This window comes from Elephas maximus, chromosome 21, assembly GCF_024166365.1.
Source record: "Elephas maximus indicus isolate mEleMax1 chromosome 21, mEleMax1 primary haplotype, whole genome shotgun sequence".
NCBI lineage: Eukaryota > Metazoa > Chordata > Mammalia > Proboscidea > Elephantidae > Elephas > Elephas maximus.
In genome coordinates this window covers 51,650,757-51,674,705 of record NC_064839.1, presented here as the reverse complement: position 1 = coordinate 51,674,705, position 23,949 = coordinate 51,650,757, and the positions used below count along the sequence as shown (strand labels likewise).

The 23,949-nt window shown below is 49.5% G+C and overlaps 1 protein-coding gene across 2 annotated transcripts; it reads right to left on the bottom strand.

Annotated features, from left to right (window-relative positions):
* Positions 1-23,018, bottom strand: IRF8 (interferon regulatory factor 8). Of its 2 annotated transcripts, none has more exons than XM_049864381.1 (9): positions 22,901-23,018; positions 18,845-19,019; positions 12,466-12,649; positions 8,837-8,925; positions 6,871-6,976; positions 5,630-5,677; positions 2,745-3,131; positions 1,276-1,391; positions 1-654 (listed from the first exon to the last, which is right to left on the bottom strand). In XM_049864381.1, exons 2-9 carry the CDS (start codon positions 19,016-19,018, stop codon positions 478-480), a joined length of 1,281 nt encoding a protein of 426 aa, XP_049720338.1. In that variant the 5' UTR covers position 19,019; positions 22,901-23,018; the 3' UTR covers positions 1-477. The 2 variants fall into 2 exon arrangements, with proteins under 2 accessions (XP_049720338.1, XP_049720337.1); XM_049864380.1 differs by lacking the exon at positions 22,901-23,018 and adding an exon at positions 22,027-22,127.
* Positions 23,019-23,949: the final 931 nt, after the last annotated feature.

Here is a 23,949-nt window from a genome sequence, read left to right as displayed (position 1 = left end):
AAAAAAAAAAAAAATTCACATAGAATCAGGCATATGAAATCATACATCTATAGCTTTAACTAAAGATAAAGACAAAAAATAGCCTTGTTCCTCACATTTTGATCTTATACTCCAAATTTCTCTACTTGAACCAGCTATTTGCCGGTAATGGTAAACGTCAAGTTTTTGGAAATGTCATTTATCCCAAAATGTACAAGGAGTCATAGCAACTAATGATAATTGGGAAGAATGCAGAAAAAAATTTAATCACAGGTTATAGTTACAGCGTAAGTTCCCAATGTTTTTATCTGAACAGCAGAACTGTGATGCAACTTTGCTTTAAACTTCAACTCCTCAAAGAATGCCCTTACTAAATTAAGAGCAAAGGAAGGTGCCCCACCCTAGGTCAAAGAGGCATCCGCATCTTTAATAATTACAACAGTAATTGTAATAATGAAACGTGAGACACAGGACAGGTGGAATGCCAAAGACAGAGACTTAGACAGTGATCTGTTGGTTTTCTCTGAAAAACGGTCTCTGGTGTGAAGCACAAATATCCGGAAACATCCGGAAGACCTGGTCCGGCTGGGGCTCCTCGGGAACCTGCATCGCGGAGCCGGCACCACAGCTTTTCCCAGCTTCTTCGACCAGCTGCCGAACGTAGAGCTGCTCAATCTAGAGGAACCACGCACGAGGTCAGATGGAAGTGAAAGTGAGGTGGGGACTTTCTTTGACCCTTGCCAGATTCTCGATTACCCCAGTCCAGAACTACTATTCCAGAACCCCCATGAGAGTCCCAAATGCATGATCCCAGAATAGGGCAGATTTGAAGAAAACACAGGTAGTATTCATGCAAAGACTCCTATGTATCCTCCCCCTCCATACACACACCTAATAGTGTCCCAGCCTGGCTGACAGGTACTCAGAATTCCACCATTAGAATTTGATTCCTGTGACTATAGTCAAATAAGCACTTGAAAAGCCCTGATCTATCGCTTAGAACTTAAGGCAACTGAACTGGTGGAATCTTTCTGGAGAGGAAGTGTTTATTTAAAAAAAAGAAGCCAAACAAAAAAGGTCAAACAAACAAACAAAAAACAAACTCAGGTTATGAGAGTCCCAGAACGTGAGACTATGGTTCAGAGGTGGTAAGAATCCACTTCCCTCCATTTAAAGGCCTGGCTCAGGCTGCCTCTGCACACACGGGAATACCCCTCCTTCAACTCAAGTGTGAACTTGATCCCAATGTGAAGGCCAGGAAATCTGGACATAAGCCTCAAAGCTGCCCATTCTTACCTGCACAAGAATGAGTTTGGAGCGCAAAGGGGCCATATCTGGAAACTCTTCTCCAAAGCATAGCACCACCCTGCTGTCAGGGAGCCGGCTCTGGTTGTTATAGAACTGCTGCAGCTCTGGAAAGACATGCGGAGGGTGTTTGCAAATAGGGTGGGGTCACAGGTACAGACCTCAGAAGGACAGACAGCTGGAGCACTCTCTCTACTTGAGAGGGGATTCAGCCAGGGGAAGGGCATTTAGGCCAGAGCAGAACAGGTTCTCAAACTGCTGGCCCTTGGGCCAAATTCAAGGACCTGTTTGGCCATTTCCAGGTTGTTGCTGGTTCTTGTTGGACTTCAGCACCTTTCAGTGGGGCATGGCTCTTGGATTTACCACACCCTACTATTTTTACTGTGTCACTCTCAGCTCATTGACACTACATGCCTGGCCCCTGATGGCACCTGAGTTTGCAACCCCAACACGAGGAAACCCAGGGAGACCTCATCTGATCTCTCTGACACCCTATGCCTGTGGTTCGCAAAGTGGGGTTCACAGACCAGTGGCATCAGCCTCACCTGGGAGCTTGTTAGAAGTGCGGATTCCCAGGACCCACCTTAGATCTATGGAGTCAGAGACTCTGGGGGTGGGCCTGGCAATGTGTATTGTATCATGCCCTCCAGGGATGCTGCTGCACACTCAGGTGGGAGAGCCCCGGCTTCACTGCTCCCTTCACCAGGTGAGCTCCTCGATGCTTTCCCACCTGAGCTCCCACCTCCCCCCCACCCTCACCCATCCTTCCAGGCCCCTGCCTCCAGGAGAGCTCAGGCTGGGTGGCAGGAGACATGACACCAGCTCCTGGCCCTGTTGTTACAGGGAGGAGAGCAGAGAGCCTTGGGAACACAGAGCGAGGGGCCAGCATACAACACTGGGGGACAGGTTGACTGATTCCTGACATCTTAACCTTCCAGGATGAGTTCACGGGGGTGGAATCCTAGACACTCCCCCTCACAGAATGAGAAATGCTACACAGAGACCGACTATGTGCAGGTGCCTAGGTATGTATCAGGACGTGGATAAAGTCAGCATGTCTCACCACGAGCCCACAAGCCCCAAGGACTTGGCTGAGATGCAGACACTGATCCCATAGGTCTGAGTGGGCCAAGTCTGCATGTCTGACCCGCTCCCGGGATGGTGCCCATCCACCAAGAACAGTCAGAGCAGCAAGGTGTTAAATTCCTTAATCCTCACAACAGCCCTGTGAGGAGGGTGCCTGTAGGCACCCCCATTTCACACGTGAGGACATCGGGGCCCGGAGAGGTACCCAGGTGCCCTCACTGGGCAAGTGCAGAGCCAGGACTCACACCCAGGTGGGCCGGGCCCAGGGGCCGCCCTTGCCACCCCTCCACCCTGCCCATACACAACCGCCACCCCCCAGGACCTAGCGGAAGGAGAAGACTGTTTTCTCCAATTCAGGTGATGAGGGTACAGACCTCGGAAGAACTGACTGGTGTCAAAGACCTTGACCACTTCGTCACGCTCCAGCTTGTTGGGCCTGTCCTTGCAGGCCACGGCGTTGCCACTGCAGAACACACGGCCCTGGCACAGCCGCTTGACCAGGATGCCCTGTCGGCTGCTGTGCAGCAGGACACCCCGCTCCAGGTGCCCGAACAGCTTCCGCGTCACCTGCCGCTGCCGCTCGCTGGGAATGGCATCGGCTGGCGGGAAGCGGACAATCTCCAGGCCCTCGGGCCCGTACAACTTGGCACCAGGCAGGCCTGGCTGGCCCAGGGAAAGGCGGCAGCCCTCGGGGCAGCTGGTCGTGGTCTGGCCCACCAGCTTGCCACCATAGTAGAAGCTGATCACCATCTGGGCGAAGGCTGCAGGAAGAGAGGGTGACAGGTGATGGGGCTGGGTGAGTTTGGGGGTTTCTAAGTCCCTTTCAGGCAAATGCCCAGAATCTTTCTTTCTCCAGGAGTCACAGAGTGGCACAGTTTATGTGTTTGGCTACTAACCAAAAGGTTGGAGGTTTGAGTTCACCCAGAGGCTCCTGGGAAGAAAGGCCTGGTGATCTACTTCTGAAAAATCAGCCACTGAAACCCTAGGGAGCACAGCTCTGCTCTGACACACTCCGACACGTTCTACTCAGGAGGTCACCATGTGCTGGAGTCAACTTGATGGCCACTGATTGGTTGTTGGGTGGTTAAACTACGGGTGATGTTGGATGCCACCGAATCAGTTGCCACTCATAGCGACCCTACAGGACAGAGTAGAACTGCCCCATAGGGTTTCCACGGAGCAGCTGGTGGATTTGAACTGCTGACCTTTTCATTAGCAGCTGAGCTCTTAACTACTATGCCACCAGGGCTCCTAAACTAAGGTAGGAATGAAGATAACAGCTCAAGGAGAGGATACCGGAGGAATCTGTATTTCATCGCCTTAGACTGAAAGAATCGCATGCACTAACCATGAACCATCTAAGTGCCCAGATCAGTCAGGGCTGCCTGTGGGCCCACCACGCTCCAGGGCGCCCCCTAGAGTTTCCCCTGTCATTCATTACATGACCTGGTCCCAGCATGGCTAAGAACTGGAACTCCCGCAATATAAGGATTACGATTACATAGAGGTGTGTGCGTGTGTGTGCATGAACTGAACAGAGGTACCCAAGGCCCATGACTTCTACAAGAAAATTGTAGGGTGTTCTCTGCATGAGGCGGTGCTGTGAGTTACTTCACCCACAGTATGCTGAGGAGAGATCTGGAACAACTCAAGGAAACTTCCTCAGCCTTGTCCTCACCTCTCACTCAGAGCCCACAGAAAGCACCAGGTCAGCAGACTGTGGGGTCACAGCCCAGCGCTAACCAGGTCAGAGGTCCAGTCCCATGACAGAGGAGTCAGCTTTGCACACCCCGCCCTGAGGCACAGGCCTTTGGTGTCATGGGGGCCTCAGCACAAAGTAGTCTCAAGACCAGGCCCTTAACCTCTCAGCCTCAGTATCCTCATCTGTAGAGCCAGAATTATACGCCCCAGCTCCTGTGGACCCTGTGAAATGACTATGCACACAAAGCCCAGTCAGTGGCAGCTCGGTGAGAGTCCGACAAGGGGTGGTGCTGCTTTCTTTATGCTTTTCACTGACTGGTGAGGACCTGCCTCCTCTAGAAAAACGCCCTTTCCACGACGGCTGGTTCGGGACACTTCTCCTCTCTGAACCCCGTTTCCTCCTCTGCACAGGAGGCTGTGAGCCCCAGCCCTGGTGCTCTGTGGTGCCTCCTGATAAGTCAGGCTGTTCCTGTCTCATAGAGTCCAGCAGATGCTGTGAGAGATGTGGAAGGCACATCGACAAGCCCTGCACGTGAACCCCGGAAGCCTGGCAGCAGCTCGCCCAGAGGCCCCGGCAGTGAGACAATGCTGCAGATGCCCAGGATTGGGGCACACAGAGAGGCCACCACTGCCCACAGTGGTCAGGAGCATGAACACCAGACAGGTGAGAGCATATCCTAGGCTCCCAAGGTCCAAGCTGCATGACCCAGGGCTTCTGAGCCTGTGAAATGGGAATGACAGCAGCATCTACCTTGAGGGATGGGAAGGACTGATTGAGGCCATGAAAAGACTCAGCATTCATCCTGGCATTTAGGTAGCATTCAGTAAAGGTCAGTCACCATCATCATCACTGCTATCCTAGCCATCATCACTATCATCATTCTCATTACCATCATTATCATCATCACCATCATCATCGCTATCCTAGCCATCACCACCATCACCGTCATCACTATCACTACCATCATCACCATCATCGCCATCATAGCCATCATCACCATCGCTATCATTATCATTGTTATCATCACCACTATCATCATCACCACCGTCATCATCATCACCATCAAATTGACTTTATAGGCTGACATCAATGACATTTACAGACAATTATATCCCTACTAGCAATTTTTCATTTAATCCTCACAACAGTCACGTGAGGTAGGTATTGCTAATGTTCCCATTTTACAGATGAAGAACATGAAGTTCTAAGAGGTTCTCAATCCCCTTTGGATCACACCAGAGGGGTAGAGCTGGGCTATGAGTGTGTCTGTCCCCATGCTCTTCCTTCCTCCTACACAGTTACGCCTGAAAAGTGCTCACAGCCCAGCTCTGTCCCTTTGGCGTGACCTGAGGCAGAGTAACTAAACCGCTATTTGTTGGTCCAATCCCAGAAGAAGTTCAACGATCCTGGGCCACACAGAGAGGAGGAGTCGGACTCCCAATTTCCCACACCCAACTGAGCTCGTCCAGATACCTTAGCAATCCCACCCAGACCATTTGGGCCTTACCGGCCTTGGAAGCCTGCCCCATACCCAGCCTAGCCCGAGCACTTCCGTACCTGAGTGGTGCGCATCATAGGCGGCATACCCGGTCACCAGTGGTAAAGCTGCCAGGGAAAGAGACAAGTAAATTCAGACAGACACATCTGCTCTGTCCAAGGACTCACCCAAATACTCCTTCTCCAGAAGCTTCTTAAAAAGCCACACATGCGTGCTCTGGGGGCCTTGCCACAGACTTCCGCTGAGCCTGTTTCCCTCCCAGTGTGGCACCCATGTTTCATAAACACAGAACCCAGGTCACCACCAGACCAGGATGGAGGAGACTTCCTCTAAGCTGTGGGATCTGTCACCATGTGTCAGGGTGACACTGTGGGCCACGTTTCCTTCCCACCCAAGCCCTGCTCCTGAAACACCACTGGAGTGTGTGCCCCCCATCCAGGACTGTCCCTGAGGGGCATTCGGGCTCCCAGGAGGCTTTCCTGAGGGGGCTTCTGTGCAAATGGAGAGGGGATTCTCCCCAGATCCCTTGCTCAACACCGCCACCTCTGGCCTGGCAGCTTTGGAGGCCTGTGGGCCAGCTGTCACCTCTTGGTCTCCCCACAGGGGTAGGGGGAACGAAGGCAAGGGAGGAAGCGAGGGTGCTCATGGGCTGGGGACCTGGAGCCTGGGATGGAGGATCATACCAAACAGCGGGGTCTGGGCATAGTCACCAGAGGCTGATAAAGGGGTAACGTGCCTACTGTGTGCCTAGGCCTGAGACGCCTCATTTAACCTCATGACCCCACAGGGCAGATCCTAGAGTCTCCATTTTATAGATGAGTAACTGAGGCTTGAATTTTCAAGTTCTGCAACTTCCTGAGACTCAAAACCCATCTCAGGGCAATTCTCCTGGCCCAAGCTCTCCTCCCCTACAGTCACCCTGGGCTGTCTTTGGCTTTAAGCGGTTTCTTTTATGTTGGAAACAGACTGGCTGAGCCCAAGGGAGGGGTGAGAACGTGGCCCAGAGCCATGTCTTCCTCAGTCTTGGTGAAGCTCACTGTATCCTTCCCTGAAACCTTCCCAGGAATGTAGGGGGAGAGGGCCCATGTCTTAGCATGTGCCCTCCTGGGGGAAGTGGAGTGGGGGTGGGGAGCCATCATGGTTGGAATGCCAGTTCCACTTAACTGCCCATAACCAGGGACATATGTCTTTACCGCTCTGGGGTCTGTTACCTTCATTAAAACAGCCATCCTAATAGCTCCAAATGCCCATCCCAGGGTGTACTAAGGACGAAGCATGACCACAGGCCGCAGACGCTCACCTGGGCCGGCTTGCTGTGTCCACCAGTCTGGAAGGAGCTGGCTCCTGCAGGCCTCCGGCGGGGAAGGGCTCCTTTTGATCATGCCCATATAATCATCCACAGAAGGCTGTGCGATTTCGGGGAGAGAGAAAGGCAGTCGTGTCACTGAACTTCCACCACGGACTCCAGTGTTTGTAAAAAATGCACACTTTACCTGGAGCCATGCTATTGCCTTTATCTTAAGAGATAAAAGAAAAGCCTTACTTTGCAACTTGAAAGACCATAAACTATAAATCCACCAGTTTACAGATCCAACCACATGGCTGAATTACAGCCTCTCCAGGGCCACTAACAAGTTTATTGGCCTTTAGATGGAACCGCCTACTGCAAAACCAAGCGTGTCAAGTTACTCAGCTGCAGATGGGGACAAGGTCTGGGACCCCAGTGAACAGTGACACTGAGCAAAATCCTCCACGCGCTCACAAATCTTGCTAAGTGAGCCAAGAGCAGATTCTCAATCTCTGACCCCCTCCTTAAAGGAGGTTGATAAATCCAATTATGAAACATTTTGAAATCTGATTTTCTCGTGACCCTGGTGTGGCAACCCAATTATCTCCACTCTCAGCTGAGTCGGCAGAAAAGCCTTGCACGGAAAACAGCACGTTGTTGGAGAGACTCGAAGCTAGGAATTCCCTTGGTCTGCTACCAAAGACCACCCAGAAGTGCACCAGCTGTCATCTGCAGAGGGGCCGGTCCACTTAAAGCAGGCTAGGTTTGTTACTGCCCTTTTCTGACAGCTGAACTGCTCCTGAGGATGCTGTTATTGCAATGTTGCTATTGAGCATAAATACAGCACCCACACCATCTTTTGCAAGGGCTGTGTGGGATTACTTCAGTTATGCAATGCCCACCTTGTAATAGCCATGCAAAACAGAGTTAAAGAGGCTAGAGGTAGAGGAAACAGCATCTAAACAGCTAAAGCTGGTATTCAAAAGCCCATGCATTCTGTCTAAAGAGATCCCACCAAGCCTTTACTTATAGCCTATTAACTAGGAGTTTAGGTACAATTCTAACAAGCTTGGTTATCCCATTTTCCAACCCACCAAAGATTAAAACCTGCATATTAGAAGACAGATGACCCAATAGTCATGAAAGGTAGTACAATAATCCTTTCATAATGACAACCCCAAGCAGCAAAGAAAGTTTAAATTTTGTTTGCTGCAGCCTGCCTAAGTAATAAGGGAACACACGGTGCATTTTTAAAAATCTCTATTCAAAATGTTTAAAATATGCCAAGTTTAGAGCTTCAGGAAACTTCACTTATGTAGAGCAGGCCGCTCATCCCAAGCCCTCGGGATAAAGGCAGGGATATCGCGTGACAGGAGTCTCTGGGTGGTACAAACTGTTAATGTTCTTGGATACTAACTGAAAGTTGGAAGTTTAAGTCCATCCAGGGGTGCTAGGAAAAAAGGCCTGGCAATCTACTTCCAAAAGGTCACAGCCATGAAAACTCTATGGAGCACAGTTCTCCCGTGACACACAGAGGGTCACCGTAAGTCGGAATCGACTCAACAGCAACTGGTGATCACGTGACAAGGGCAGCCCAGTTGGCCGTGGCTGGTCGAGGGTTCGGCCCGGTCCTTGCATGTCATCGAAGCAGTACCAGTTGCCACGGAGTCCACCCCGACTCAGGGTGACCCCATGTATGTCAGAGTGGAACTGTGCTCCACAGGGTTTCAGTGGCTGGCTTTTTAGAAGTAGATCACCAGGCCTTTCTTCTAGGGCATCACTGGGTGGACTCAAGCCTCCAGACTTTCAGTTAGCAGTTGCGTCTGTTAGCTGTTTGCACCATTCAGGGACTCCCAGCAAAGTGGTAGAGGTGCACTTCTGGGGAAGGCACGGTAGGGCAGGGACGACGGCACTCTTCACCGGAAACCACGCAACCTCTGCTATCAAAGCAAGCCCTTGCAAATTCCCCTCCACTCACCTCCTTAATCAGGTCATCGATTTCCGAGCGCCCACATTCCACCTCCGTGACTTCGTTCACACAGCCAGGGGCAGCCATGCCTAATTTGCCTAAGGAAAACCAGACAGAGAAACAATGACAAATGGCACTGAGGTATCACAACCGTTGTCGAGGCCATAATCGATGCTAGTTTTTCATGCTGTGCTTAAGAGAAACAAAAGTTCTCGAGTGTCCTCCTTGGTCTGGGAACGACATAGAAATGTTTTCCCACACGGCAGTCATCTGATCAGCAAAGCCAAAAGAGAGAAGTTGGTTGTTGTTTCTTTCCCTAAGACTTTTAAAGGATAAAGCAAGCATTTAGGTCTCTTCCTTCTGTTTGCTAAGAACTAAAATAAGTCCGTACCAAATATACTTTGTAGCAGGTGTTTACGGCCCTACAAAGGTTAAAAGATTCATAAGGTAGGGCATCTGAAGACACTCAAAGGTTCCCTGGCAAAATGTGTTTGCAGGTTGGGGTCTTTTTTTAAATCTAGTGGGCAGGAAATCTCTTTTCAGCCTTTCCAAATATACACGTGTGTATCGGCATGTAAGTGTACACACACCCCACAGACAGGATATAAAGACTCACTTATGCTCAACTTGAACCAGCCACGGTCAGCAACTACCCGAAGGAGTCAGGGAACACACTCAGACGTGCCTCCCCAGTGGGGACCTGGACTGGCTCCTGTCTTCCCCTCCCCTGCCTCTTCCCTGGCCAGAAGCTCACCTTATTGGGTTTATCAGCATGAGATACAATAAATACTTGTTGGAGTTAATTAGTCCCAATGACCCACGTTGGTTGTGGTCGTTGCTAGTTGCCGTGCAGTTGATTCCAACTCATGGCCTGCCCTGTGTGTGCAGAGTAGGACTGCCCCATCAGGTTTTCAAGGCTGTGACCATTCAGAAGCAGATCACCAGGCCCACTTCTGAGACGCCTCTGGGTGGGTTGGAGCCGCCAATGTTTCAGTAAGTAGCCACACGCTTAATCATTTGTGCCACCCAGAGCCTCCTTACCCATGTTTCCTGACTGACTTGGGATTCAATTTTGATAGGTTCATTAATTCTCTTAAAAGTTGTGGATGCGGGAGGCAGGGAGTAGTGGGGGCACCCCCTGTAGCTTGCAAACCACCAAAGTACGGAGGAGAACGGCCCATTTAGACATTATGCAAATGCGGCATTTCTTGGCCCTGAGAACCTGCCTGGTTCTTCTTTACCATCCACCCTTGCAGGTGATGCGAGCAGCACCCCACACTATAAACAAGCTAGGGTCCCCTGCCAGTTCAAGCTCCACTGGCCTTGGGGGCAGGGTATCTAGAGCTGTGTTTGTCCCCTCAAAGACATCTCTGGTGAACTCAGACCTCGCAGGTGGGCGTGGCTGTGGGCGGAGTAAAATCAAACTTTCCCCTCCTTTAAACCACAATTTATTTTGTGATGGCAAAAAATTATCCAAAACATGGAGATGAGGCAGAAAGATGGCTACTTGGCCTTTCAAAACCACCCCAGAGGGCCACTGAGCTTCTATTAGGGTGACAAAAATGGGTAATAGTGATGGTTGAACAATATGATAAAAGTAAGTAATATCACTAAATTGTACATGTTAAAAACACTGAAATGCAAATGTTTTGTTACATATATATTTATCACAGTAAAAAAGATAATTTAAACCCCTCCCCTCAAGGGTCACCTGGTTCTCCATGGGAAGGGCAGTTTCTGGAACATATTATTGACTATCAATTAGGGTTCAGGCACAGTAAAGTTAGATGTTAATTTGCAGACCAATAGGCTACAAACAACCAATAGAAAAGAGAATCCTCCCCCCACAAACTGATTGCATTGCCCAGTAGGACATTCATTGGTTTGGTGTTTAAGTTAGCAGCTCTTTGCCTTTCGCTTACCACGTGCACTGGTGTCTCATGTACTCTGTCCACCATGCTTTGTTACCATACTGGTCCCCTCATCAATGAGTTAGCTAACTGACCTAGGCTCATGAGTCATGGTTTTTACTTTAATTACACTTGGACACTTCAACACCCCAAACTCAGAACTGTCTGCACAGTCCTAAATAGCTTTTGGGGGGCTCTACTTCCTTCTACTTGTGGGGCATTGATTAAAGCACTCGGCTGCGAACTGAAAAGTCTACAGTTTGAACCCACCAGCAGCTTCGCAGGAGAAAAGACCTGGTGATCTGCTCACGTAAAGATTACAGCCTTAGAAAGCCTATGGGGGCAGTTCTACTCTGTCCTATAGGGTTGCTAGGAGTTGGAGTCAACTCAATGGCACACACCAACTTCTTTCAGGCATTATTGGACTACTAATAAACTTCTGGGGTGCCTGGGTGGTGCAAATGGTTAACATGCCCACCTGCTAATTGAAAGGCTGTAGGTTGGAATCTACCCAAAGGTGTATCAGAAGAAAGGCCTGGCAACCTACTTCTGAAAAATCAGCCACTGAAAACCCTACGGAGCACAGTTCTACTTTGACACACTGGGGTCACCATGAGTCAGAGTCGACTCCATGGCAATTTGTTTTAATAAACTTCTAAGGAGAAAAATCACACCATGCCAATATTCTGTTACATCAAATGACTAAGAAAATCAATGTGTTAAAAGAATGATTTAAGTTAAAAGACTGGTAAGTGGACTTTATCTCACAGGCCAACTCCAATTCAGGGCAGCTGCAAGGAACACTATTTTGAAAATGATTCTGAGGCCAGATTCAAGTTCAATAAATCCTGATTGATTAGTGATGTCTGGCCAGGGCACAGGAAATGAGGAATATGGGTAGGTATGGCAGGTTTTTGCTATCCCTGCTTTAATACCTTCCCAAATGCTGTCTGGAGATTTTTAGAGTTGAAAGAGACCTCAGGAATGACCGCACCCCAAAGCTCCCAAACAACGACCAGGATCTAACGATATATTGAGGCTATCCAGTCTCCCTGGGTGGTGCACATGGCTAACACTCTCAGTTGCTAATGGAAAGGCTGGCAGTTCAAGTCTACTCAGAGATGCCTCAGAAGAAAGGTCTAATGACCTGCTTCTGAACAATCACCACGAAAAGCCCTGTGGAACCCAGCTCCACTTTGCCATCAGAGTTGGCTTGACGGCAACTGGTTTTTTGGTTTTATCCAATCTCCACCAGTGAAGCCAGCAGTGCCATCTTCTACAACTTCACTGGAGAACTCTACCCTCAAGTCTTAACCTCCATACCCTCCCGTCCACCATATTACCCCACAGAGAGTTGCTAGGAAACAAAAGGAGTTCCTGATGGCAGACTGTTGGAAGGTCCTTGTCCCTTCCAGTCACGTCACTGAGCTCCAGGAGGTCCTACAGCACGTCCACGGTCACACAGTGAGTTGGCAGCAGAGCTTGGCTGGAGCCCGGTCTCCAGTCCCCACCCCTTCCTCCAGCCCCTATCTCCTCTCATGCAATTGGATGCTGCCGTTTGGACAGCAGATGGTGTGAGAGGTCAGAGGAAAGAGCTCTCAAATCTGCTTATGCAAAGGAAAGAATAACTTTGTTTAACTAAAACCTCTTGCTCAGACCCTGTGTGTGGAGACCTCCACCCCGGACCCGTGCTCTCTGGCAGGCTGGATGCCAACGGAGGATAGTTACATTTCTGCTCCTCCTCGGGGACGATCCGGTAAACTTTATATGGCTCAGAAATGTCCAGCTGGGACCGCTCTGTCACTTCCTCAAAGTCTGGACTCTTATTCAAGGCACAGCGTAACCTCGTCTTCCAAGTAGCTGGTTCAGCTTTGTCCCCTTCCTTAAACTTCCCTTTGAAAACTGCCCAGGCCTGAAGAGAGAAAAAGCACATTAAACACATAGCTGCCCCCGCCACCACAATTATCCACCATAGCCATCAAACCCAATGCTTTCTTACCCTTCTGCAAGTATTTCTTGGCCATTTTATAACTCTTGATCAAGGAATTCGAGGACTCAAAGAGACCTCAAACCACTTTCTTTACCTGATGTGAAATGGCTCAAGCAGAGGAAAGGACCCCCTCGATCACTGATCACTGAGCTGGTGGCTGGCTAGGCTGGAATTCTGTTCCAAACCTAGGCCCCTCCCACACACCTCGAATGCCTTTCAACAAAGTTCACCCTGGACTAAAGGGCCTGGAGAAGCCTGGGGTTAAGTAGCGCAAAGAGGAAGTTGTACATGTTTTCACTAGAATTTCTCAAAACAAAGAACGATTTGCTACTTTTTCAAATCAACCTCTAGCTAAAATTTAGCGTGAAAAGGAAACACCATGCAAAGAGTCTGAATGTGGTCATCCATTGCCTGGCTACTTTTAATAGAAATTTGTTTTGCATTTTTGCATTTATTCTAGCTTCCTTCCCCGCCAGAACACTGTTTAAAATGCAACGAAATGTTTTCCCTCTGTTGGGTTTTTTTTTTTAATAATTTTTATTGTGCTTTAAGTGAAAGTTTACAAATTAAGTCAGTGTCTCACACAAAAACTTATATACACCTTGCTACATACTCCTAGTAACTCTCCCCCAGTGATAAAGCCCACTCCCTCCCTCCACTCTCTCTTTTCGTATCCATTTCGCCAGCTTCTACCTCTGTTGGTTTTTTTATAGCTGTTTTCTGACCTTTCCAAACCTGGGCAGCTGAACTGGGGCCAAAAAGTCAAAGCTGGAGAGTTGAAGTACACATGCGAATGGGGCATTATTTTAAAAATTGTGTGTGTGTACTTTAAGATTTCAACACTATAGTATATATCAATGAGGAGGCAGCTGCTGTCAAGAGCAATGGACCTTTGCTTTTAGGTGAAGCCATTGTCTGCCAGCCGCCACCAGAACATTTGGGGATATTGTGACTCTGAACCTGGAAAAACCTCCTTTAGACAGAACTGTTTCACATTTCATCCCCACACTCAAGAACTACGTAGACACATGTGCAGTGACTAAGATCATTCCAGAACTGGAGGGAATTCTTAACCTCACTCAGGAAATGTACTTTGGAGAGGTGAGGAATTTTCCCAAGGTGGCCCAGCCTGGGACTGAACCTAGGTGCGGTTTTGACTTTCCTCACAGAAAAGGTTGTCAACCTGCAGTCTTAGAATGATCCCCCCACAAGCTCATGAAAATGCAGATTCGTTGGCCCTGCCCCTCAAGATTCTAATCCCACAGGTGTGGGTGAGGCCTGGCCTGGAAATCTGCATTTTAGCCAGCCTCCCAGTGTGATTTAAGAGCCCAGGAGCTATACTTTCAGAAACTCCACAATGCCCCCAGGAGTCACAGCTCTGTTTAAAATATCGCTGGATTTCCCCACAACTCAGACAAGGGGCAGTCACAGCTCAAGGTCAAAGTCATACGCTGGTCACTGCCCTGCTTTCTGACTCTGCTCCTGTGCAGAAACTGGCGGAACATTCCCACCCTGAGCATGAGCAGAGGCTTCCTTTTCTGACAGATGCAAAACTCCCCTTTAGAAATATTTCCAAAATTATACGGTCTGCAATTCTTTTCTCCTTTACTAACTGCATCGCTGATCATGCATTGACTTGTTCTATTCAAAAAAATATAGAAGCAGGCCATGTTCTAATTGAACACAAATTTCAAATTTTCGTTACTTTAAATCAGGATTTCTCAACCTCAGCACTATTGACATTTGGGCTAGATCATCCTTAGTGGCGGGGGCTGTCTTGTACATCACGCGGTGTTTAGCAGTATCCCTGGCCTCTACGTGCTGGATGCCAGAAGCACTCCCTCCCCCAGGCATGACAACAACCAAAGATGTCTCCAGACCATTGCCAGCCTCCATGAGAAGGCCGGCCTCCCTGACTCACGCCCAGGAATGGAAACTGAGAGCTCGAGCGAAACCTGTGCTGTGTGCCACTAGAGTTCCCTGGGGGGAAAATCGCTGCCCTTCTCCCCACCCCCACTGGAGAACCACTGGTTTAATCCATATTACAAATGGACCTCAAAAAGCATGGATTTTGTGGCAGAAAAAAAAAACCCATTGCCATCGAGTTGATTCTGACTCATAGTCACCCTATGGGACCGAGCAGAACTCCCCCATAGGGTTTCCAAGGCTGTAAGTCTTTACGTAAGAAGACTACTACGTCTTTCTCCCACAGAGCAGCTGCTGGGTTCGAACCGCCAAACTTTTTGGTTAGCGGTCAACCATTTAACCATTGTGCCACCAGGGCTCCTTGGCAGTGTCTTTACCAGCTTGTAATTATCCATTCCAAGGCACTGCCAGACCATTCACTCATTTACTGTCCCTGTTCACCCTGAGAAAGGCCACAAAATGCCCTAAATCAAAATAGAAGCCACGTGGTCGGGGAGCGATACCCACTGACAGCACGGTAATTGACTGCTCTAAAAAGCCAGCTTAGCTGCGTGATCTCTCAAGACCCTTCTAGGGCCAAGACTAGACAAAAAAACAGAGGAATCCAATGTACACCAAAAACATCAATGCCCTGCTCTGCACCAGTCAGCTGCCAGCATTGAACCCAGGCCCATAAACTCATCTTAATTTAACATTAGTACCTCATCTTTTGTTTTAAAAATTAAATGCCATTTTTTTTCCTTGAAGGCCTCTCAATTTGAAATACCTATGCAACTATGGGAAACCCTGGTGGTGCAGTGGTTAAGTGCTACGGCTGCTAACCAAGAGGCTGGCAGTTCAAATCTGCCAGGCGCTGTTTGGAAACTCTATGGGGCTGTTCTACTTTGTCCTACAGGTGTTGCTATGAGTCGGAATCGACTTGACGGCAGTGGGTTTGATTTTTGGGTTTTGGTGCTACCATGAGTTGGAATCAACTTGACCGCAATGGGTTTGTTTTGTTTTGTTTTTGTGCTACTAAGTTAGTTGCAGCTCATTCATGCCCAGTTACTACGGCTGGTTAATGAGAGGCCAGCAAATCATAGCGCTCACTTACCCAGGTTTGTCTCTTTCCCCTCACCTTAATGAAAAGGAGGCAAAATACTTTTAAAAAGTGAATTTGAGCTGAGACTAGGGCTTATCAGTTTACTCAGGACTGGTACAAAATCAGCTAAATGACTTTTTCACTCTTCCGTTATTGGGTCTACACCGTGAGGCTGACCTCATTGTGATGCCTATGGGTACTGAAGGACTCCCTGGTATAGCTGGATTCTTACAATCCACTTGCTAAGGCAAGGAAGCAGGCTCAGACATTTTTTCCTAACTCAAATTTTTGAAAGGTTTTCTTTGAGTGTTCAGAACAAAAAAGGTTCTCAACTTAATCGAAACATCCCTAAGATGACTCTGTAACCACAATCAGACTGTGGACTTCTTCCAACGCCAACATCACCGACACTGGTACCAGCACCAACACCAGCATTGCCAATACCACCACCAGTACCATGTTTGGGCCTCCCGGAAGCTGGAAACCAGCACGTAGCTCCACATAGCACAACTCCAGGCACCACCAGATGGGCTCCTGTCGGCACTGTATTTTTACCAGCTAAGCTTGTCACCTTCCCGATGGCCTCCCAGCTCTAGGTGGGCACCCACCATCTCCCTCCCACCCCATTCCTGCTGAGATTGTAGACTCATTTCAGATTGCCACACTGAGTGACTGCGAAATCAACGGAAACATTGGGAATCTTGCACATTTTTCTCAAAGCTGTTGAAACTGCCATGAAGAACATTGCATAAGACATATAAATCTGGGGCTTTATTTCATTACTCCCAAAGCATACGTTGAAGCAGGGAGGAGGGCAGAGGGAGAGCCCTTGCAGCTATGCTGGGAAGCCACACACCCAGGTTGTGCAGCCCACTGGTCCAGCACCCGCTACTATTCTCTCGAAGATGCTTTACTCACGCTCAACCCCAAATGTGCCCTCAACACCCAACACCTCTAGGTAAACCTGTTTGTCCTGGCCATGGTCAACTTAGAGCATAGGTTCCCAATGGATAGGGCAATGTCTGGAGACAATTCTAGCTGTCACAGTTGGAGGGGGTGCTACTGGATCTATAGAGATCAGGGATGTTGCTCTTTACCTTACAATGCAAAGGACAGCCCCCACCACAAAGAATGATCTGGCCCCAAATGTCAGCAGTGTTGAGGCTAAGGAACCCTAGCATACAACCTGCTATCATCTAGAACTGGATGGGAATTGTGGAACTGATGAAATTTAGCCTGAGTCACTCCCAAGAGAAGTTCACCCTGACGCCAAAGGCAAAATGATGCCTACAGTCAAATGAGAGAGAGGAATGTGCATCATCAGTTATGAGGAGGACGCAGGTGCTGGTGCTACGAGAAGCCTGGCTGAGTCCCGGGTTCCTTGGCCTGGGGTCCTTGACGGGAAGGAATCTGGAGGACCTGTGGCGACACAAGGACTCCTTGGAGTTGGGTACACAGCATTCATGCATGCCCATTTTTCTCAGAGAGGGACAAAAACTGGCATCAGATTCTCAGAGATCTGACCTCCAAGGTTATAGATTTAACAGAACTTATAATGTGTGCCGCTTCTTAAGCAGGTTTGACCTATTCACAGTCCACTTTCCCCATCTAGGGTAAAGGTGTAGTTTTTGTCATTTTTCTTGTTTTGGGCCAGAAGATGGTCATTCCTGGCTAAGAGTCTAGTGCTGCCAACTGGTGCTGCTGGTCTCTGGCCCCACCACTTGCCCCCATCACTACATGCAGCCTGACTCTGGCCCTCCCCCACACTTGCTCTCCCCTCCCTGACCTTGGCCCCCAAACGCCCACAGAACAAGCACACACAGTGGTGGTTTGCAACTTGGCTCTGGGTCGGACTACCTGTGATGCAACTGCTTGCAAACGTGGAAGTTTGAGCTCAAACTTGACCTATCTTCTGGGGTTAGGGCCTGGACATCTGGAGCCCTAGAAAGCCCACAGGTGACCCTGATGACCCACAGGTGACCCTGATAACCACACATGACCCCGATGACCAGACCACAGAGCTGGGCTGCCCTGGTTCCTGGTTTTGCTGCCTGAATCTGAGTGTGATGATAAGAAACTGTGCCTCTGTGCGTCAGTAAGTCTAGGGGTCATGAGCAAGGCTCACATTTGGGCAGCCTGTGTTCAGATGCTATCCCCAACATACGTGAGCTGTGGGATACCGGACAAATCACATCTCCCCTTGTGCCTCTGTAAAAGGAAATAATATCAGCACCTAGGGAATCTCTAGTGGCACACTGGTTAAGCGCTTGGCTGCTAACTGGGAGGTCGGCAGTTCGACCCATCAGCTGCTCCACGAGAGAAAAGATGTGGCAGTCTGCTTCCATAAAGATTTACAGTCTTGGAAACCCTACTCTGTCCTACAGGGTCGCTATGAGTCAGAATCAACTTGACAGCAGTGGTTGGGAATAGCAGCACCTACCATACCAGATTGTGGTGGGAGTAAAACAAAATGGTACACATGGGCCAGGCCTGGCACAGAATGAACTCTCAGTCAATACTGGCTGTCCCGCTACAAATGGTAGCACCAAATGGCAAGTCTCTCCAGAGACATGAGACTATTGGCAGACATCTGCTGCGAGGTCAGAAGAAGCCACACGACCTAGCCCTAGATGGATGACAGAGAGCATCTCGCTCATCCGAGTGGCCCCAGGGCCATTCTGTCAGTAACTTCCAAAAGAGTGAAGACTTAGACTACTGTAGTATACTGCGTCAACCCCGATGGTGACCCGGGGGTAAAGCTTTTAGTAACAGCTCCAAAGAACTATTTTCTCTCCATTTGCTAGGCAGATAAATAATAAATAAACAAAGAAATAAATAAGCAAATAAATAATAAATAAATAAAGCAGACAGGCAAAGTGCCTTAGGTTTGCTCATGGTAAAAATGCCAACAATACAACTGACCTTAAAAGTGATTCAATAATCTAACAGATGTAAAGTCACCTAGGATATGCTGTTTGAGACTCGTGTTTCCTGAAGATTGGGTTAATTTTTAAATAAATAAGAAAGATGTAGCTCCACACCTCCATCTGCCCACGAGAGAGGACAGGGACTGCACTCAGGTTTGGTGGGGAGGGAGCTCGGGTCTGTACCTTGAAAATGGAGGCATCAACTTCCTGATTGTAATCTTGTTTGCCCGCGTGCTTCCAAGGGATCCGGAACATGCTCTTCTCGTCATTTTCCCAAATCAGCCCTGGATACATGTTGCTGTCGATTTGTTCGACGAGCCACTGCCGCAGCCGCCTCCCGCCATTACGGTCACACATCCTTGGAAAGAATAAAGCACGTTCCGTGATGTTGAGAATATTGTCTCATTCTGCACAGCGACCCGTGGACTCTTCAGCCAAAGGCTGCTATCAGGAAAATCTCAGGCTGGCAACAGAGAGGTGGAGGCTGCTAGGGAGAACACCCTCAGCTCCAGGAACTCAGGGGACACCTGCTGTGAGGCGACAATGCTGGCCTACCCGGCTCAAAGCCAGGAATGAAAACTGAAGGCCAGATGTTTCGCCCCACCTCCTTTTTTGGCTGTACCTTTTCCGACCTTTCCCCCAATGTTTCACATCTGGCAAATTTAGCAACATCTAAGATTGTCATTCCATTCTTAGCATGAAACAGAGAAAAATCATGTTAACATTTTCAGGTACCTTCAATGACTATTACGCCCCTGGTGGCGCAGTGGTTAAACATTTGCCGGCTAACATTTGTGGACAGTTCGAATCCACAAGCCGCTCTTTGGAAACCCTATGAGGCAGTTCTATTCTGTCCTATAGGGTTGCTATGAGTTGGATTTGACTGGATGGCAATGGGTTTTTTTTTGTTTGTTTGTTTTCCCAATGAGCATTACTTTAGCCCATTATTCTAGAGCCGCTCTGATGCTTTGATGACTGGTCCACTGGTTTTCCTTAATAGGATCAATATGACGGGTTAGCTCTCCAAGACAGAGTAAACCCTTAGGCTGTGTCTATTCCTTCTAGGTTCCTTCCCAGCTGGTTTAGTGATAAGAGCATGAGCTCGGGGATGAGGCTGCACTGGGCAATCCTGAGTTGTCCTTTAACTCTGCTGTGCCTCCGTGACTAGCCGTAATGCCAGGGTGACTATCAGTGTTTTTGCAGCATTGTTGTGAGAATCTGAGCTAATGCATATAAAGTACCTAAAACAGTGCTTGGACTCTAGAAGATTCTCTTTAAATAACAGCTATTGTTTTTATCATCCAACCTTTCTTCCTAGGGACCTCTTACGACAAGAGTGAGGGGATCAATTGTGGCTACAGAAGAGAGCAAAGTGAGACAGGCCAGTCTTTTCCGGAAGGCACCACAATCTAGGGAGCACCCAATGGCATCCTTGGAAGCACAGTCTTGCCAGAGCAGGCAGCTTTCCCAACAGAGAGAGGAGAACAATCATGCCATATTGACTTACAGCCATCATTTACAAGAATAGGGCTGGAAATCCCCTAGACAGTTGGACAGACGCCCACCCAAAAAAAAAAAAAAAAAAAAATAGCATTGCTCTTCTTCCGCTTAAAATGTGACCTCTTGGAGCAAACAAGTTTGAAACAATCAGCAGTGACAAGACATAACGTCCCCAAGAATACGGTCACATCCAGAGCCATGCTGGTCTACCAAGCGAAACAACCACCAGCAACTTCTGCAGGAAGTGGACATTCTGGGAACTCCGGGCTCCTGCAGGTGGCTGTCGGGGCAGGAGGGAGGGGGCCCAGGTCCCAGAAAGAAGCAGGTAAGGTCCTCCAGTGCCTATTTTTTAGCTCTTTTCATCCAGTAACCTCAGCTGCCGGTTTGTGGATTTAAAAAGAGATGCAGCGCGTGAGACAGAATTGGTCCTAGGCTTCAGCAGAGGCTCCTCCTCTAACTAGACCTGGGGGATGTCATTTGGAGGCCCCTGAGGCTCTCCCACCTGTAGAGGGGGATACATCTCCAACGCCTGCCTGGAGAGTTCTAAAATGGTCCATTGTGTTTATAAATAAGAAGGGACCGATTTGGGAGGGGCACCTAGGGAGAGAAATCAAACAAAACCACCAGCTCCCCCAGAAAACAACTTAGCAGGGGGTACATTCCTGCAGCTCTTTCCTAAGGAGAAAGAAGGTAGAGTTTTCCCTACTTTGAGGAATGAGCTACATGGGCATGGGGGCGGGGGTGGTCAGAACACAACAGAGGGGTATATATCTGTGCACATGTCAATGAAATGAGATGTTTCCACTCAACGTTTTGCTCATCCTCTTATTAAGGGGTCCTTAAACTAGGGTCCATGCTCCATGAGCCTCCTGAAATCAAAAGCAAAATTTTGTCTGCATGGGCCTTTTTCTAGAGAGAGGGTTGACAGTTTTTCATCATAACCCCAAAACTGTTAAGGACAGCTGCCTTGGTGCTTTACGGGAAGACAAAAAGAAAGAAAAAAATGGCATTGAGAGGAAGAAGGAAGCACAGGATATGAAAGCTGGAAAATGCTTTTTAAATCATCCAATCCAGCCCCTCTGTTCAAAAGAGGAAAAACTAAGGACCAGAGAGGTAGAGTAAATACCCAAGAGCTCCCAGCAGACTTGTGACAGAACTTGTACACAGGCTTAGGGAACCCAGGCAGGGATTTGTTTTACTCACTACCCAGAGAAAAGCCCTGGTTAAGTTCTGAGTTCACTAGTTAACTGTACAAGGCCAGCCCCCTCTGAATTCTCTTTGTGAAGGCAACATTAAAAACCTAAGATTCTATAAAACTATCATCCATAATGAGTTATTGAACGCTAACAAATTAGTCCCACCAAATCCCACCAGGAAAAATGAATAAGCCCAGTCATAGGTTTATACCTTCCACTTCCTTGGTGTTTTGGTAATTATTCTTTCTGTTGGCCGAGTCCTATCTGGAGTTATCTGCATCTCTATAAATGTGGGAGGCTTCCCAGGCAGGAAGTGATAAGAGGCTTCCCTGGCCCCCTAACTTGGACTCCAGAATGTCCTGAGAGCAGTGCAATAGGATCCACCTGTTTGCACATCTCCTTGGTCCCCAGCATTTGCCCTGGCCCCCTGACCACCCCCATCAGTACTAGACCAAAAAGCACCCAAGCCTTTGTCCCTCTGGCCCCAACCTCCCTGAGTGACCCCCTAAAAATAAAACAAACCCATTACCGTCAAGTCCATTCTGACCCAAAGAGACCCTATAGGACAGAGTAGAACTGCCGCATAAGGTTTCCAAGGCTGTAACCTTTACAGAAGCAGACTGCCACATCTTTCTCCCTCAGAATAGCTGGTGGGTTCAAACCACTGACCTTTTGCTTAGCAGCCGAGAGCTTAACCACTGTGCCACCAGGGCTCCTCCCCTGAGTAACCCGGTAAATTCCAGTTTTGACCCTGAAGGCCCTGCCATGATTGAAAAAGACAAGCTTAGAACTACTGTCGTTTAACTACCTTTGGTATTTAAGTGGGGGGGGGGGGGGGGAGATGGGTGGGGAGAATAGTTTAAAATTCCACTCAGGACTCCACAGCTCTTGATAAATCATCTGTCTCCCTTTAGAGAGTCTGTCCAAGGCCTTGGGGACAGTTTACACCAACGTGCTCTTGTGAGCTGTGATACCAGACAGCCTGTCTAGTCTCACCTAGCACCAGAGGCGCGAGTGGCCTGTAATGAAAGCCAAGGACCTCACACCGGGCTCAGAAACCTTGTCGGGAAGCACGTGTTGCAGACAATGTCATTAGCCCACAGTCCACCCCGCACACAGAAGCGCTAGCCAAGGGGCAGTTTCACACTAGGACCATCCAAGCATTATACCGCGGGGTAGAATTTCAGCTCAACGATGGAGCGAGTCTTATAATAAATGGGGCCGCTATTTCCCTGCATTATATGAGCCACGTTCGCAGGTTTCCCATGCATACCAGATTTTCAGAAAAATGAGATTTATCCAAAAAAAAAAAAAGCAACCAATCTTTGGGAACGGCAAAACAGTAACAAGCGATTTCGAGATTCACTTTGATGGCCAGAGAATTAGGAGAAAATAGGGACCGAGGGCGGATGGCGACCGAACTGCACCTGGGGAGATATTACGGTAGTTTCATCCTTGCGTCCCCGCCTGGTGTCCGGGGACCCACGCTGACTGGACCGCGCGGGACGTGGGTCCTCTGCCCGCGGAGGGGCCGGGTGCCTACCTGCCGCCGGAGCGCCGCCGGGGTCCCGCGCCTGCCGCCCGAATTCCGAGCCCGCCTCCTGCCTTCCCAGGCCCGCAGGCCGCGCTCGGGGCGAAGCGGCCGCGGGCTCCCGACGCCCGGGGCGCTGCGCGTTTAAGGGGAGGGCGGGCCCTGCGCCCCGCCCCCGGGGCGAGCGGCAGCCGCGCCGACCAATGGCGCGCTGGAGCGGGGCCGGAGCCGCCCAATGGGTGTGCTGCGCCCGGCCCGCCTTCTGCTAAGCGCTCCGCTTTCCGAGAAATCACTTTGCTGAGAAGGCGACAGCGGCGCGGGCGGCAGTGGGGTCCGGGGTAGCTTCCGGCCGGCGGAGCGCTGCTTCTTGCCCGGGGGTCCCGGGGGCGCGGGCGGGGGCTCCCCACAGAAATTCCCGTGGGGGTGGGGGACGGGGACGCCGCCGAGTGACCTGCGGGGGCCGGAGCGACCCGAGCTCGCTCCGAAGACCCCGGCGGTGGGCCGACGTCACGGGGAGGGTGGCCGAGGCGAGGAACCGCCATGTCCGGCGGCCTTAGGCGGCTAGTGGCCCGCGGGCGACGGGAGGGGCAGAAGCCGCTGCTGAGTGAAAATCAGTCCTGACGACAGGGAGCGTCTGACATCCTGACGCTAGAGTGTCCAAGGACGAAAACGTTTATTGCAAGTTATCTTACTCAGAAAAACACCAGTTGTGTGAAGTAAAGGCCCCCCGAGTGTCTGTGTCTTTGATTCCAGCCCTCCTGGGTGTTAGCCGGCATCTGCTGTACTATGGAAGTGGGGTTGGGGAGAGCAACACGGGTGAAAGAAACAGAGTCTTGGAAACAAAAGGAAAAAGAAGTGTTTTCCCACGGTCCACTCTGGAGTAGCCTTGTTTGGTGCCGTGGGGTCGATTCCTACTCATAACGGTCCTATGGGACAGATTAAAACTGCCCCATAGGGTTTCCGAGGCTGAAATTTTTAGGGGAGGTCTTTTCCCCAGCAGAGTGGCTAGTGGTGTCCAACTGACCTACAGCCGAGCTCTTAGTCACTGTGCCACCAGGGCT

Bases quoted from the DNA above. Each gene is read 5' to 3' on its own strand.
- IRF8 (XM_049864380.1), bottom strand. From the start codon at position 22,124: ATGGCAGGGCCTTCAGGGTCAAAACTGGAATTTACCGGGTTACTCAGG. The intron at 12,650-18,844 runs GTACAGACCCGA...TTCTCTCTTCAG, and splicing joins TTGATGCCTCCATTTTCAAG to GCCTGGGCAGTTTTCAAAGG. The intron at 8,926-12,465 runs GTAACTATCCTC...GGTTTTCCTTAG, and splicing joins CCCCGAGGAGGAGCAGAAAT to GCAAATTAGGCATGGCTGCC.